The 17,285-nt window shown below is 56.5% G+C and overlaps 3 protein-coding genes across 3 annotated transcripts; 1 reads left to right on the top strand and 2 right to left on the bottom strand.

The window, feature by feature from the left end:
• Nucleotides 1-841: 841 nt before the first annotated feature.
• Nucleotides 842-1,542, bottom strand: DCS_07978 (OPA3 domain protein; the record flags this gene model as incomplete). Its single annotated transcript, XM_040805261.1, has 2 exons — nucleotides 842-1,423; nucleotides 1,477-1,542. 2 exons carry the CDS (start codon nucleotides 1,540-1,542, stop codon nucleotides 842-844), a joined length of 648 nt encoding a protein of 215 aa, XP_040655365.1.
• Nucleotides 1,543-2,531: 989 nt separating this feature from the next.
• DCS_07977 (cell cycle serine/threonine-protein kinase CDC5/MSD2) lies at nucleotides 2,532-6,004 on the top strand (the record flags this gene model as incomplete). The annotated part of the gene is made up of 4 exons (XM_040805260.1): nucleotides 2,532-2,550; nucleotides 2,613-3,103; nucleotides 3,192-3,640; nucleotides 3,757-6,004. 4 exons carry the CDS (start codon nucleotides 2,532-2,534, stop codon nucleotides 6,002-6,004), a joined length of 3,207 nt encoding a protein of 1,068 aa, XP_040655364.1.
• Nucleotides 6,005-6,762: 758 nt separating this feature from the next.
• On the bottom strand, nucleotides 6,763-10,512 carry DCS_07976 (chitin synthase 4; the record flags this gene model as incomplete). The annotated part of the gene is made up of 2 exons (XM_040805259.1): nucleotides 6,763-7,199; nucleotides 7,260-10,512. 2 exons carry the CDS (start codon nucleotides 10,510-10,512, stop codon nucleotides 6,763-6,765), a joined length of 3,690 nt encoding a protein of 1,229 aa, XP_040655363.1.
• Nucleotides 10,513-17,285: the final 6,773 nt, after the last annotated feature.

Raw genomic sequence — 17,285 nt, 5'->3', positions numbered from 1 at the left:
ATGCATGTCCCCATCTGTCAGCCACCAGTGAGTTGATGCACACTTTGATGGTGGGAGCAGAAGCAACCCCAGCCCTCTCGACAGCCCTCTAGCATCGCTGATCGGTCTCCATCCAGCGTTTCTATACATCAGTTGCGATGCAACGTCAACAAATCTCCCGTCGGAACGAATCATTCGTTCGTGGGCCTCTCAGAGCCTAGTCTTGGGCATGCTCCCATCCATCCGCCCATCCATCCACTCATCCATCCATCCAATTCCGCTTGGCTGGCGCGCAGGGGTAGGGTACGGTAGTTCCGAGTCCCCTTCCCATTTCATGCTTGGGGACGGGCGAAGGATGAAGACAGAAAACGGCAGATGATCGAAATGCTGCGAGGTGAACGAGACTGACAAAGTGGATGCGTGTGTTTTGCTTGGATGGAATAGGTGACTGGTATATCCTCCGCTCCCCGAAGCCGGCCATCGCGCTCATACCAACAAGATGTAGGAGTCGACGGGTCGCAGCTCCGTTCCTGCCATTCATCATTCATCGCCTCCCTCCCCCTAGCTCTTTATCCTTCCTAAAAAAAACGCCAGAGTAGAGTGGTCGCTGTTCGGTGCTGTGCACCCATGCCACAGATCCATATAAAGGTAGATGCCTGGTACAAGTATGCTAGCTCATGGCTCGACACGGCTTGTGCATGTGCAAAGGAACTGTCCAAATTCGCCATGGTCTGTCCGTCTGCACTTTTGTTCCTTTCGACACCTCGTCTCTCGGAGACGGGAAAGCAAGCCGCTTACGCTATCCAAAGTTTTAGTCGACACTTTAGAAAGCGCGAGCGGAGGCAAACGAGGGAGGGCAATATCACGTCGCCTGCAATGTCGGTAGGAGCGGTTGTTTCGTCTTTGGATCTTTCAACCCGCCGAGCAGCTGCTCAAGAGTCTCGAGCCGCCGCCGTTGCCTCTCTTCCGCGTCCGCTAGTTCGTCCTCTCTGCTCTTCATCTCTTCGAGCTGCCGTATCAAATCGTCTATCTGCTCCTTGTTCGCATCCGGTTTCCGCGACGCCTTGTATGTCTCGTAAATAATCAGCGCTCCGGCGACTCCGAGGATGAAGGCGTCGCCGATGACGTCGGCGAACAAGTCGACGGCCTTCGCCTCGGGCAACGGACGAAACTTGCGTTTCCATACGTTATGGAATGCAAACCCTCGCTGGCTCGTTGCCGCAGGCTTCGATCTTGCCTTCTCTTCCAATGCCTCGTCGCGTTTCTGCTGCTCCTCCGTCTTGACCGTCGGTGCCTCGGCCCGCTCCTTGGCTCGCCGCTCCGCTTCGACATCTCGGAGGAGAGCTACAGAGAGTCTCATGTTGAGCTGGTGGATGGACTGTCCGTGCTTCGCCGCAAAGGCTCGGAATCGAGGGTGGTCGTGGGCCTGCGCCTTGATCCGATTCTTCGACAGGGTCAGGGACACGGGCGCCGAGAGGAAGGCCAGACAGTGCTCACCGCGCCATATTTGGAGACGTGTCGCACAAAGAGCGACGCAAGCTTGAAGAGAGGAAGCGGCACCATGGCTGGTTCTGCGTACTTTTGATGACTCACGAACAATGATGGCGGAAATCGGAAGAACAGGAACGGAAGACGGCAGATGATGTGGGCGACTGGCTTTGCTAGGCCATCCTCTACCTCAAGACCCCAGCAAGGTATTGAAGAAATAAAGGGCGGGAAATAGGGCACACGTTCTTGCGGCTCGCCTACGACGCTGCGACCCGAGATGTCCGGCCGCGTTCGAGGACCGTTGTAATTACGATCATGCACATGTAGTATGGAGTACTCCATACTGAACGCGACAAAGACGCACGCGTAGTACCTGAATGATGTACATCACTAGGTACCTAGTAGCTGCGCTCCGTGTCTTAGTGGACTTTACAGTACAATGCGGCAGTGCGGGCTACAGTACATCAAGACACCCAGCCACCAGTTGGTACCTAGTACTTGTGCACTCGCTGTGCCGTGCTGTGCTGTACGGAGTAGGACTGTACGGAGTTCAAGCACTGTACTGTAGGTGCCGCACGGAGCACTGTAGAGTATCCTATACGGAGTCCCAGCACAAAAATGACAAAAGTTCGGGGCACCCCGCACAGTTACAGACAGTAATAATCATTACGCAGCCAGTGAGCACCTCCCGTTGCGGCGCTTGGAGTGGACCTTCAATCCTAGGCAGGCCCTGTTCGTTGCGCCGGCAACCAGCCAAATTTGGTTGATTAGCGTAGCCAGAAAGTACACAAACCATGAACTTGGCATGCTCAACGCTCCGTCATGCCTGTCCACCGTTGCTCTTGCTGCCTCCAACCTTTCTTTTCATTTAATTCCTTCGCGGCCAGAACGACGACGTCGACGCCTGCCCACGCCATCGCCCTCGTCCATCTCGTACGCCCAATACATCATCTCGGCGCATCTCCATCAAGCATTGCTTAAGGACGCCTGCCCCTGCCTCCATTTTCCCCTTCCTCCCCGTCATTTTTCTCACCTCTCCTCGGCATCCACCCTCGACTCCGCGGATGCTCTTCCGCGAGACTGGTAAGCAGGCAAAATCTCAACCCCCTTCCCCAACATCCTCGGAGGCTCGATGCCCGCCGTAGGGACCCGGAGCGCCCACCGCATGAACACCGCGGGGCTCAAGGCTAACCATCTGTCGCAGAATCCTCTGTCCGATCTTCTTCAGTCCCGCTGCTCCATCTTGCACGTTGAGCACCGCCACCCACCGGCGCCTTTGCAGCCGGTCACCATGGCTCACAGGGTAGCCGCCGCGAGGGCTGCCGCCGACATGGAAGCATTATCCCCGAGGGATGTGAACGCCCAGCGGATTCCCAGTCACAAGATTTCCGACCTCAAGACGAAGACGGTGGCGCAGTTGAGGGCAGTCAAGGACAAGGAGCATCCGCCGCCTCCCCCCCCTGAGGTCACAGAGCCCTGCAGCGTCGACCAGCCGGACGGTGCCGTCTATCAAGTCGGCAAGCTGCTCGGCAAGGGAGGTTTCGCCATCTGCTACAGCGCCCAGCTCGCTCGGACGAAGAAGAAGTACGCGCTCAAGATTGTCAAGAGCCGTATGCCGCCGAAGATGGAACAAAAGGTACGTCAGCACCGGCTTCCAAGTTCGCCTGAACTTGGTTGGAAACGGGCGTTCGATCCCCCTGCTGACGACGACCTGACGTGATCAGTTCCAAACTGAACTTCAAATACATTCCAAGATGCGACATAAGAATGTCGTTCACTTTCTGAGGGCCTTCTCTTTCGACAGCTGCACCTATCTCGTCCTCGAGCTTTGCAACAACGGTTCTCTCATGGACATGGTGAAGCGGCGAAAAGGTCTCACCGAGCCCGAAGTTCGCTTCTATTCCGTCCAAATTGCCGGCGCCATCAAGTACATGCATGGCAAGGGCATCATCCACCGCGACCTGAAGATGGGAAACATCTTCTTGGATGGTCAGATGAACGCAAAGATTGGCGACTTCGGCCTCGCCGCCTTGTTGGTCACTGGTAGGGACATGCAGACCATCCGTCGAACAACTCTGTGCGGCACCCCCAACTACATCGCACCCGAAATCCTCGAAAAAGGCAGAAAGGGGCATGATCATATGGTCGACATATGGAGCCTGGGCATCATCATGTACGTGGGACCAAACGAAGCCGCCGCGTCTCTTGTCTTGTCGGCTTTTCCCGTACCGCCCGTCGCAGGAGCCGGAGCGAACATTCTGGACTCAAGCTAACTTGCCCTCCTCGCAGGTTCGCCATGCTGACGTCGAAACCGCCGTTTCAGTCTTCGACGACGGACGAAATCTACCGTCGTGCGAGGGAGAGAGACTACGAATGGCCGACCGCGGAGGCGTCTCAGAAGTTCATCAGCGAAGAAGCCAAGGACGTCGTCGCCACCATGCTGCAGGAGGCAGACAGGCGACCAGACCCAGACGTCATCGTCCAGCATCCCTTCTTCATCTCGGGATACATGCCGACGGAGGCCGATATGAGTGCGCGATTGCGCGAGGTGCCTCCCGAACGTCAGGAGTTCTATGCCACCCGCATGAGCAGCTCGGTGCAATCCCAGTCGTACCGCAATCTCAAGGAAATGTGTCGCGAGTGCTGCGTCGGTCCTTGGAGCCCCGTTCAGGTCATCCACACTCAAATTTGGAAGGAGATGGCGGCCGAGGAGAAGGCTGGCCTGACGCCGGTCATTCCTCTGGCTGATAACCTCGTCTACAGACCATTTAGCGACTACGTCAGCGAACAGCAGCAGCTCCGGAAGAAGCATGCATCCTCCATCTCCTCGTACTCGGCGCAGCCGACGTCGACGTCGACGTCGGAGGAAAGGCCAGCAAGCAGTACCCAGATAGCTCCGGCCGCTCAGAAACCTCTCGCAGGTCTGTTGAGACAGCCTCCGCAAAGCTTTGCCGCTCAACAACGGGCGCAGAACAAACCCGCTGCATCTGCTACTTCCGTTCTCAGAACCAAGCTTCCAGCTGAAGCGATGCCGTCCACCTCCCAGACGACGCGAACGCGCCCTCGCCAGGATCCAGTCCCGGAGAAGGCACCCAGAGACGATGCTCCCGAGAGCTCCAGCAAGACGACGCGATCCTCGGTGATGCGGACCAACCTGCCGTCGGCTCGATCGGCGCCAAGTCTGCAAGTCGTCGAACGAGCGGCGAACATGGCCGCGGACGCTTCGCATCCCGTCCCGGTCTCCAGGAAACGGCACAGTTCAGGGTCAATCCGCTCCGCAACGCTCTTCAGTCCGCTCGAGCAGGCGGAGGACGTGTCGGGATCGCATCCTGACTTGATTCTGAATCGCCTGAAGCGCCTCCAAGCAGAGCTGGAACGGGCACTCAACTCTCGGACCATGGCGATCATATCTTCCAAGACGGTGACGCCGCCGCACCCGTACGTTGTTGTGAAATGGGTTGACTACACCAACAAGTTTGGGCTCGGCTACATTCTCAACGACGGAAGCGTCGGCTGCATCCTGCGCGACATCCCCACTACCGATGGCAACAAATCGGCCGTCCTCCCTCCGGCCGGCGTCTTCATCCGAGCTGCCGAGGAGCACATCCTCCGTCGGCAAGATGAATCATACTCGGACAGGAATCAACCGATCCCCATGATGCAGTCCATCAAGTTCTTCGAGAACAACGGCGAGAGGGGCCTCGCTGAAGTCTCCGTCTCGCCTGAGCAGTTCCGAGTAGCCGTGGGTGAGGACGGTACGGCGGGAAAGATGAGCCCTGGGAAGGACATATACCAGCATCGCAAGCGAGAGAGGATTATCTTGTGGAAGAAGTTTGCCAACTACATGATTGCCTACGGGAGAGACGAGACGGCGCCGGCGGGGGGGGCCACCGGCGGCTCAGGAGTCATGTCGCCCGGCCAAAGGGACACGCAGGCAGAGCTGGTGACCTTTTATCAGCGATTTGGCGATGTCGGCTGTTGGTCATTCTGCGACGGCCATCTTCAGTTCAACTTCCCCGACCACACCAAGATCGTCCTCGACCCGACTGGTACTTGGTGTCACTTCTGGCATCTGCCGCAAGAGGCGGCCGAGAGTCTCGCCGCGACGGGCACCATCGGAGCCGCGGCGTTGGACGACCGCGCGACGCTCTCCTACCCCCTGCAGACGCTGCTCAACTTCCAGGCCAAGCCATCGGCATCTCGATCTGCGCGCTCGACTACCTCCCGAAGGAGGCCGGAGATCGATCCGGAGATGCAGGGCATCCCTGCAGCAAACGACTTTCGCCATAAGATCGAATTCATCAAGGATGTCGTCAAGGAGTGGGTGGCGAATGGCGGCCTGGGCAACAGCTCCATGAGTCGAGAGTCGCGACTTCGTTGGACCGGTTTCCGAGAGACCGTCCATGCGACGATTCCGCAGAAGCACGTCTGGGTCACCATCGGCGCGCGATGGGGGGACCAACGGCTCTCGACCTTTGTGGATCCGCGCAAACCGTGGGAGCTGGGCGAGGACGTTGACAGCAGCGCCAAGCGGTGAGGCGAGCAAGCGATACATTCTGCGCGTTCTTGTTTCACCACTTGCCCATCTCATCGATCACTGTCCTTCTTGGACCCGACCCTAGCTAGGGCACCCTCTCTGCTTTTGGCGTATAAAGCGAGCTGGATCATCTATTGTTCTTGGTTTTGTATGGCGTTTAATTCGGGGCAGAGGCAGGGGATAGTTTCAACGACTTGCTTGGTTCACGCCATCTTTCCCAGGGAGAGAGTGCTGATCAGTTCTAGATGTCATATGTTTTTGTTCAGCCAGTGGTTTGGTAAAATCCGCCGGCCATCAGCCGTCATGTTTGGGCTGAAGCAAAAGAGTGCGAAGCTGTTTTGCAATGAATACATGCACGCACCGATGCACACACCGACGCGACACGTGCGTAGAAGCAGATTGTAGACCCATGTGATGCGCCACGATACAGCTGACTCGGGCGCAATTTTGCACATCTCAAACGTTGAGTTCACTATTACGTTGGCGAGGTGAGCGCAGGGCCAGTGACAACAGAATGTATGCATATATTATCGCTCTGGGTCGTTCCTATGCACCAACTGCTAATCGAGCATTTGAATGAAGAAGAAATTAAAAATATGAAGCAACAGCGATTCCTCATCGCCTGCTGTGATTGATGTATCATGACATGGCATGCGTGTGTGTGGCGGAACGCATGAAAAGTCCACACACACGCACCATCTCGCCTATGCGGACGGCGACCGACAAACGATCGTAGCTAGGACGACCCCGGCTGATCATCACATATCGGAATAGTACTCATCGTTGGTGTAGTGGCCCTGGGATGCCGACCAGTTGCCGTGGCCTCCTCCGCCAACAACATTTTCCCTCGAGCCCCAGTACACGCTCTTGGAGCGCTTCTCGCGTTCAAACTCGGCCCATCGCTTCATCGTGATCTGGCTGCTGTCAAACTCGCCCTCGGTCTCGTGGCCGCGCTTCTTGGATTCCCCGTCCGTCTGACGCGTCTCGCCCCACGAGAAATCGTCAAACTTCCAGAAGGCGTACGTCGGGAGAAGGAAATTCCAGATGGGCAACGACAGGAGGTAAATCAGCATCCAGAGGACGTACGACCACGAATGGGCAGTGACGATTATCAGCACACCCGGCAAGCCTAGGATGAGCGCGAGGAGGACGAGGGGGATAATCTGTGGCGGGGAGTTGATGATGGACGTGATAACTGAAGTACATGTCAGCCGGAGGCGGATCGGTCAAAGGTGGGATTTCGGACGGCACTCACCAACATAAAACGTGAACGCAATGGCGGCGGGGAGCACCAGCGTTCCAATCAGCTCGACGAAAATGACAAACTGCATGCTGAAGCAAAAGGTTCCGCACAGGTCTCGGACCAAGACGAGCTCCATGAGGTTGTGGATCGTCGAGTTGATCCACCGACGTCGTTGCGACAAGAGAACCGAGAACTTGGCGGGGACCGTGGTCTTGCAGACGGCCTGGGGCACGAAGACTTGTTTTCGTTTGGGAAAGGTTCGCAGCATGAGCGTCGTCAAGTATCGATCCTCGCCCAGAAGGTAGAGGTTCTTCTCGTGAAGCGTCTCGACGACGTTCTCCGAGTAGTGCTCCACGATGTCAGGATTGGCCAAGATGGGAACCCAGTAGTTCTGGCCGCCCTTGGGCGCCTTGATGCGGTACATGCAAAAGCATCCGGGCAGGCACGTGACGCCGCCAAAGACCGACTCGAACGATTTGGCCAGATGGTGCGAGATGAAGTACTCGAACACCTGAATGGCCGTCACCCAGGAGTCGCGCTTGTTCGCAATCTTGGTCTCGCCGCAGAGGCCCATGATCTCGGGATCCTTCACCATGGCCGACACCATGTGCGTCAAGCTGTCGGGGAAAACCTTGGTATCGGCGTCGACCATGAGCACCACCTCGTAGAAGTCGGGCGACATGCCCGTCACCTTCCACATTCCGTTGAACATTTCGTACTCGAGCTCCGTCATCCGCTCGTCGAACATGACCTTTTGCAAAAAGGACATGAGAATGATCTGGCTGTCTCGCTTGCCTCGGTTGCCCGGCTTCTCCTTGCCCGCCTCGGCGGGCGTGCCGCACTTGACAACCACCATCATCGGCACGCGCTGTTGACGGTCGATGGGGATCTGGGATTTGGCTCCGTAGTCGTAGAAGCCGCAGTAGACCTTGGCCATGTTGTGGCGCTTGGAGCCACTGGCGACAGCGACGTAGGAGAACGGTTGGACGAGCTCGGGAGGGGTCGAGTGGTCCTTGAGCATGCTCAAGCAGGCATCGGGCGTCGACATGGCTTCGCCTTTGCCTTTGATAATACCGTCGCACACGATGACGATGCACTTGTGACTGTTGGGGTAGTCGGTCATGGCAATCGAGTCCAACGTCGTTCGGATTCCCTCGACGCCTTCCGAGTACGCCGTGACCATGCACATAGTATGGGCGAGGGGGAACCCGAAGGGCATCCAGTCCGAGGGGGGTTGCGGAACGACGGCGTCGTGGATGAAGCCGGCGGGACCGGGACCGTCAGACGCGCCCGTGCTGCTGTAGGGATCGGTGCGGAGGAAGCTGGCCCGGCTATCATTGCCCTGCCTGTAGATGGAGCTGGGGTTGAGCAGCGAACCGGGCGTTCCCTGGCTCGCCATCGTCGTGGGAACGCGACGGTGGGCGGGAGACCGTTCCGCGCCGTACACGGCCGAAAACCGCGATGTCTTGGGCAGGAAGGACGAGCCTCGCTTGCTCATGCGGTCGGAGCCGAGGACGGTGCTGCCGACATCGCCGGGGATTCGGGCTGGCGCTCGGTAAATGTCCTGGGACCAGTCCTCGATCTGGCGATTGCGCTTGCGGCGATCCGAGCTCTGCGACGTCTTGGCGGCGGCGTAGTTTCGGCTGATGAACCACTGGAAGACGAGAGCGAGGGCGAACCTGGCGAGGACGACGGAGAGGATGAGAATGAGGGCGCAGTAGAGGACGACCTTGGAGGCGATGCAGCCGATGGTCTCGGTGTCAATGGATCCGACCTTGATGATCTCCTCGAAGCACTGGAGGTGCTTCTTGTCGTCGGATGACTGGAACATGCGAGTGACGTCGCGCCCGCGAATGGCTCGGTTGACGGCCGAGGAGGGGTCTTGGAGCTCCCTGAAGCGCTTCGGCACCGTCACCTGGCTCTCGTTGAACCAGTTCAACAGGTTGAGGTCGAGGACATTGCCGGAATAGACAATCAGGTTGCGCGAGCGGTTCTTGACGTCATCCCACGAGAAGTACACCTCCGCCGCACCGCTCAGGCCGAGGTAGAAGGTGTTTCGGGCATTCTGCGTCGTGTGACAGCCATATCCAAGGTAATACGGAACCGTCAAGTTCGGCTTGCTCGAGCCGTCCTGGTTGAAGGTGGTGCAGGGAAAGTACCAAGACAGATCCCCGTCCGAGTTGGTGGGCACGTCGGAGCCCTTGGCCAGCGTGATGAGGTCTTTGCAGTTGCCGTTGACGTTCTGGAAGAGGAAGCTTCCATCCTCACCGCCGTGCTTCACCGGCAGGTCGTACAGAACATTGGCGCCCCGGCCGTCGGGCCTCATGGGAATGCCCTCCGCAGGGGGGTGGTGCGACGTGGAAAGGTCGTAGGCGACGCCGTGAAAGATCATGTACCCACCACCGACCTCGTTGACGCGGAGCCGTAGCGGAGGCGCACTGCAGACGACGGCGGTGAAGCCAAAGGTGAGGAAGCCAACGATGGCCATGATGAGGAGGATGATGCTGATGAGCCCCATCTTTTCCCTCCACGCTCGTTGCTGCGCCTTGGTGGGTTTTCCGCAGCACCGTAGGGTGAAGTCGGGGGCCCAGAAGGTGACGATGGCGCAGTAGACGTTCCAGAAACTAGGCGGTCGAAGCTGATCCTCGACAACCTTGTTCTTCTTGCCCTTGCGCGCGTCGCGGCTCGACTTGCTCTCCTTTGTGATCTTGCCCGACTTCACTCGAGCCGGACGAGTCTTGACGCGCGTTTCGTCCTTCTCCTGGTACCCGGCGCCGGCCTTGTCGGATCGTGTGCCACGCGGTGGCGAGTCAGTGAAGCTGCCGTTCGCCTGGGAGCCCCCCGATTGCTCGGTGGCGCCATCGAAATTCTCCGCGATGGGGTCGTTGCCGGTCGACGAGGGCAGGACATCCATGTTGGCAGCGTGACGGTGGTAGTGGTAGTTTCGATGGTCCTTTCCGATCCGGTTCCTCTCCGGCTTGATCAGGCTCCGTTTGCGGGTGGGTATGTCGGAGCCAGTGTGCCTCCCATGACCATGGGTGTCCGTCGGTGTCAGAGGCAGGCTCTCTGTATTGGCATTAGGGCTCGAAATGGTATCGGCGAAAGAAGAGACAGATTTCCCACGTTCGTGATGCCCGGGCATGGGGACGGCATGATAACCTCCAGATTCAACGTCGGTCGGGGGCGGCCGTCGAGAAGATGAGTTCCGGTACGAGCTGCGCTGGTCCATTGCCGGGCTGGCACCCGGCCTCTCGGGGAGAGACATGTCCCTGCGTCTCTGATGTCAGCCGCCGGCGGCACGGAGCGGGAACGAAGGCAGAAAATGCATTGGCGCGTATGACGAGACGTGGCCACGGCCCGTTGCTCGACGACGATGGGGCAGGGGCCCTTCTACTCCCGGGCGGGACGGAAAGGGGGGGGAAGGGGGGGGGAGGGAGCTCACTTCGGGATATGCAATCGAGCCTACGGACTCGACGCAAACTGTAGTGGGAAAGACTCTGGCCGCGAGAAAGACCTCTCCGCGCTGGGGGACGACGGTTTCCAGGGGGAAATGACGAGGAGAAGGTCCAACGAGAATGGAGTCGGCTCGAGGGACGGTTTCGACGGCAACGGTGCGATCAGGCTCAGGGACGCATCGGCAGCTTTCTGGAAGGGGTTGCGGGGATGAATGTTTGGTTATGAAGAGGAGAGATCCGACGGCCGGTTCGTGACGGGAATGCGGTCGTGTCGGGGTCGGGCATGCGTTGGAGGACAAGCAGCAGCAGGGTGGCGATGCAGGAGGTCAGCGCTGGAGACCGCGTACTAAACGACGCAAGGTCGACGGATGAAAGCCACCAAGGGCCTGTCGCAACGGAGGAGGAAAATGGCAGGCGGGGAGGAGGGTGATAACGAGAGACGATGCTTCTGCCGTTTCCTTTCACCGTAGATCTAGCAGTGCTGCTGGCGACACAGACTGAGGTTGAGAAGCTCGCTTTTGTGAGGGAAGGAGAACTGCTCACACGGGTGAGGGTTGTCAGCAGAGCGACTGCCAGCAGGCGGGCTCGCTCCCTGTGGTACGTTGGGTACTAGTAGGGTACGTACCTGCTCGGCGAGGTAGGAGTACGAGTAATTTGGTGAGGAAATGAACGCGACGTGGGAAACAAACACTGTCGTCCTTGGTCTTGGCACGGGTGCTAGGTAACCGGTACGGGCTACTAGGCGCACACTAACAAGCACTACTTGTACAACATACATGTACTTTGTGCAGACACACAAGTTATCTACTAGTGGTACTGTACTTATGATACGTACTGTACAACTACTTCGTGGTAGGTATTGGTTCATGGCATGCACTTCCAGTAAGTGCCTTCCGTAGCTAGTACCCAAAGTAGGTAAGCATACGGAGCAGTACCTACAGGTACTTTCTTGCCACCATACCTGTAGGTGAGTAGACAGGCCAGCACAGTATAGTAGGTACCGACTTTCTTGCGCAGCAATACTTGAGCTAGTAATAATAAGTACGGAGTACATCGATCTTGATGTACAGTACTTGCGGAGTGCGGAGTACTTGTACATGTACGGAGTAAGGTAACTACAGTACTGTACTTGGATGCTTTCCAGGGAACAGACACTATCTGTAAATTACGGAGCACCAAAGCCCCATTATTCGTAGCCCTTTGCTCGTTTGGGTGCCAATGCGTATCCCTCTCCTCCATATCGAAGCACTGGGTAGTCGTTTTTTCACGGAGCACCTTTCGAAATACTCTGCCTCGATGATTCCTTCCTGCCCACGAGTAACCTACTCGCAATGAAGCTAGTGTTGCCAGGCCACTATTTTGCTTCGTGGCGATGACGGCAAGCGACAGGTGGCAGGTGGCAGCTCCGCAGTGATGGGCCGCCTGAAGCCTGCAAGTTCTGTCTTGTAAAGCTACGATGGGTGAAATTGGAGCCAGGCGCCGCCATAACAGTCTCTTGCCGCCCTAGGTTAGCTCCAACTAGTAACCACTAGCAGAGGGCTAGATACGATATAGCGCACTGTACAGTGGGCATGTACCCCCATTTCGCGACTAGTCACAGCAGCCGAGCCAGAAAATTTTGGCACTGCATCGAAAGGGCATGATGTGCTGTCTCGAACATGAGCGAGCATATTTATGCTCGAATGCAGATGGGAAAAGAATACAGGACTTCAGGACCATTAACATGCGTGCGTGGGACTGCTGGTCGCTGATTTCATAGTTTTATTTTTCCGTGTTATTTGACAGAGCCAGTTGAGGCAGCAGCGCAGCATGCACTCGCACGCGAGAAGGCGCTGCCAACTGAAGTCGTCAAGAGAGCAATGCGGTCCTCAAGGGTAGGTGGTGCACTCTGAAGTATGGGACTCCCATACCGACTACCCACTGCACCAGCAGAAGCTTGTCCATCACGTACGTACCTACTTGAAAGTAGATGAGATAGGTTGTTGCTCAGCAATACGGAGTACTGGGTGTTGAGTACTTGTGCACTTGCGTACCTGTGCTGTTGGCGAAACCCCGATGTTACCATCGCCTATAACCGCGAGTCGGACGTCGTGCCTATGGCTGTTGTCCAGCCGACGGAGCCAGAAGCTGGCGCTGCGGGGAGGCCCGCTGCACCGTACTCCGTACTGCATGCACCATACTTATAGGGCATTCTGATCTATCCGTACCTCCAGCAACTACTGTAGGTTCAGCACAACACATACCGTTCATTGTCTGGATCGATGAAGATAAAAACCTTGACAAAAACATGACGGAGAGGGCTGGACTCGCCGGACTGTCCGAAATCGAAGATGAAGATGTCAGAAACAGGGCAATAATTCCCGGCGGCGCATTTGGGTTCATAATCAGCCCATGCCGGGTTGTGGCCACTGCACGGAGTACATGATCTCGGATAGGCGTAAGCAGGGGATGCTGGTAACTCGTATCGTTCAAGTCGTTGTCCCGGTATTTGATCTGTGTGAATAATATTCTTGAACTTCCATTTGTCCCTTCAAGGTAAACATATGGCCCTGCCACCAATGTTCCCTACATGCACGGAGCACGGAGTAGATAAATACCCAGAGGGCAAGGTGCCATTTTTCAATGTAGCTAGCCGGGAGCGATACGGCCTCGAGGTTCAAGCCTGGTATCCCCAGACACAACCGTCTAGCTTGACACCTATGCCAGGTGCTTGCCAACATGGACGCGCGATACTCGCACAGACTTGCAATCCTTGGATGTGGCTACATGTAGCGTCGTGCTCCGATTACAGGGAGTGAATCGTTGCTGTGCACATGGCTTTGGCACCAGGACTCCGTACGCAGTACTCTGTTCGGAGCACAGTTCAGGTAGATGTTGCTGTGCGAGTACCTGTGCGGACAAGAAGTATTAGCATCATGCGTGTACTGTAGTAGGTATTAATGTGCCCAAGCACTCCGTACAAGTAGGTACGAACCATATTTACTTACACGTGCATGTGCGTGTACTGTAAGTATAATGTACAGTATTACTCCGTACTCCGTACCGCGGCGTGCATCGTATTACCTTGGGAGCCTAAGTACTTGTGATACTGGTAAATAAGAGGCATGGGGAAATTAGCGGAGTGGCCCGGCATAAAGCTCATCAACCCTACTCCGTACAACAAATCCTTTCGGGTCCTTGTCGTTCATTACCGGCATGAGCATGAGCATGAGGCAATCATGACGGCCCAAGTTTGCCTCGTGAGAGAAAGTCAAGCGGCCCACGGTTGTGCTGCTCAGGGCATTGAATATTCTGATCAGCGTCGAAAAGCAAACCCGAACTGACCCCCCGTCCCTTTTGTGATGAGCACGTAGGCGTAAGTATTACGCATGCAAGTGCAAGTGTCATACTGGCGAACCGTTGTGCTTACCTCTGTGATGGTACTACCGTGTGCGGATGCTTGCCTAGTATGTATTGCCACCACCAGGCAGGTGTGGCGACACAGGTTGGGTCGCTGTCTGCTGATGCAAGCTCAGTATTATTACCAAGTACCCATTCAAAGAAGGGCCTACAGTACATGTGCTTCGTGCACACGCAGTGCGTACTTACTAGTACCCAGTACCCAAGCACACACATCAGCTGCAGACACCCGTGCAGGCAGTCAGTACCTCCAAGTAGCGCACAGGCGATGATGCGGTTGGGTGTTTGGAGAGCCTGCACGCAATACGGGGTACGGTGCAGTTAGTACTAAGCTTACTGTACGCGCGGAGTACTTGCAGCAGCGTGGGACAATCAGTTTACGCCGCAGGACAAGAGCCATCTCATGCAGAACGGGCTCGTCGATTTCATGTTTCCAGAACATCTCGACCTTGTAATAGTGAAAACGGTTGCATACGGATGACGCTTCTCGTGGCGCTCTCCCGTGAGCCATGATGAAGTGAGAAGGGGAGCACGACATTACAAGGGGGGTGGTGGGTGGGTGATTGATTGACTGCCCTGTGGGCCCGGCGGGATGGCTCCAACGATGACGGTCACCAACCAACCCATCAGTTGCAGGAAGCCTACCAATATCGAGCAGGGGTTCATGCAGGAGCTCAGCTTCGCGCAGGATGCATGGAGATTTCGATTGACAGACGAACTGGAGTCACGACACCATCGTGCTACCAAAAATGCAAGTACACATACATGTATTGCTCGCCGGACTCATCATTCGGCATCGTGCTCGGGTGAGTGCCGCGGGTGGGCATGTTCTCACGACACGACCAGAGCCACTCAAGGACATACGTAACTGTCCTCGTATTGACACTCGCCAATCCAGAAATGCGTGAGACGTGGCCGCCACTTTGCGAGGCTAAAAGTGGATTGCAGGAGGCTTGCCAAGGTCGACCAGCGGGCACTAGAGCCGCCGGGACGTCGACGGTCGTCGATGATGACCTAGGGACAAAGTACGGCTTGTGAACATGCCATCACTCTCCTTGTCGTTTCTTTTTCCATTTTCTTTCCCAATTTTTCTTTTCGCCGCCACCGTGCCGTGACCTGTGTCGAGTCAGAGAAGGCCACCTGCCATTGCGGGACGGCTTTGGTCGCATGACGCGAACTGCCTACAGGTACGGAGTATTACTGTGCAGGTAATTTACCTGTACATGTACTGTACTGTACATGTACTGTACATGTGCAGATGCAACGCACTAGTAACCAGCACGAACATTTGGTGTGCGCTGCTAGGAACTGATGGTGAAGTGCATGTACTTGAGTACACCTACTTTTGTAGACTACTTACTGCTAGTCTCTGCACGCAAACTGTACTATTAATGTAGCAATACTTTGTACTGTAAACATACGGGTAGAACCCGTCTCGCACGTGTTCATACTTTAGTAGGTACCTACCATGGTACCTAGCAGGTTGGCAGTTATTACTCCGTACTGTACTTTCGTCACTTGGGTAGGTAATATTATTGCATCGACCGCGATGGCTGGAACTGAACCTTCGCGGAGTGCGAGCATGCGTACTCCGTATCCGTACCCCGTTTTCCGTTCTTGCATCGAAATGAGGTGCTCGCATTGCGTTGCGAGCACACGAGCACGAGTGTGAAACATGTTGGAACATGGAACATGCCCGGCGCGATACAATCCTGTCCATGTGCCTTGCTCGTACGGTAGAGTCGCCATTGGTGAGTACAAGGGTCGAACTTGGCCGATTCGGGGCCATGGCGAGCCGTTTGCTTTGCGAGGAATACTCCGTCCGAGTCCCAGAGTACAAGCCCTCGGCGCAGGGCAGCGGCGGGTGGCGAGGCCAACTGTTCATGTTCAGCCTTTGGATCCGCCTCGAGTCCACGTTGATGCGCCGTGTTCTTGCATGCAAGTACATGTACATGTCATCCTCTTCCATTGAACAATTTTCGTGTCGAGTAACCGTCCTCGCGCCTGTTCTGCACTGTACAGTACTTGTGCTCCGCACACGCGCTCGCCATTCCGTTAGCGCATGTTCCGCCCCCTCATCCGTCATCAAGCCGTGTCCAAGTAAGTACAGTACAGAATGGCCCATGTACATGTACTCGCCAGTCTGCAGACTCGCGGGCGAAATTGCTAGACCGAGTACGAACGAGTGGTACAAGTACAGCTGGCCGTCTGGCGAACAACGCCGACGCACAGAGGCCACCTAACGAAAACCCCCGCCCCCCGAATTCCAATCGGCCAACGGGCTTGGGGCACGCTCTTCACGCCAACACCCAGTTGGCAGCAGCATCAGCACCTTGGTACTGGTACCTCCTCCGCACATTGTGTACATAATACATGCATGAATTGCGAACTCGGCCAAAGCAGGCACTCGGGCGCGTCCCGCGTGGATGATGCGTGCTTCTGTACCGGCATCCTCCGCACGCAGGACGACCAAGCACCACTGACCGCCGACCACCGACCACCTCATCGTCGCAGGTGCGGCGTCATGCTCTTCGCTTTCCGGCCTTGACAGGGATTGGCCGTTCCTTCACCTCAACCGTACCACCTGCTGCTGCACTTCTGACAGGTACTTGCGGGACTCGTACCGCGAACACCCTTTTGTCTCCGTCGACGGGGCACTTTTCTGGTGGTTCAAGAACGCAACATTCCGAAGTGGTACTCCGTACCGTTGGTACAAAAGTACTCTATACTCCGACCTTGCCCATCGACGCTGCCAGTCGACGAGTACTCGTTACCGCCTTGCCTCCCAGCACTGTGCCCCGGGCTAGGACGATCCGGTCTGGGATCCAAACTGGCATGGGAACACTGCGAGTAAGCCAAGCCACTCCCTCCTGCTCCCTCCTCGTTCCTCCTTTCTCGCACAAGTATGTGTACTGTACACCTACCGTCCAGCACGCGAACACTTGTACTGTTTGTTAGTGGTAGTATGTACTTACGAGTGGCCGCTGCTAGGCCGAACCAGCAGTACACACGAGCCCGAGCGCGAAAAACGGAGCGCTTGCTTGTGCTCTCGACTGCGCACGCTTAGGTACGGAGTCTCGTACTCTCGATCCCCATCTGCACTTGCACCCCCCCCCCCTTCCCATCATCCCCCTGCCCTTGGCGGCCAGCATTGCCGTGCTGCGTCGTGTCGTGCTGTGTTGTG

The sequence above is a fragment of the Drechmeria coniospora genome, chromosome 03 (assembly GCF_001625195.1).
Source record: "Drechmeria coniospora strain ARSEF 6962 chromosome 03, whole genome shotgun sequence".
Taxonomy (NCBI): domain Eukaryota; kingdom Fungi; phylum Ascomycota; class Sordariomycetes; order Hypocreales; family Ophiocordycipitaceae; genus Drechmeria; species Drechmeria coniospora.
The sequence above is the reverse complement of the archived record's forward strand: the minus strand, read 5'-3'. Positions and strand labels throughout refer to the sequence as shown.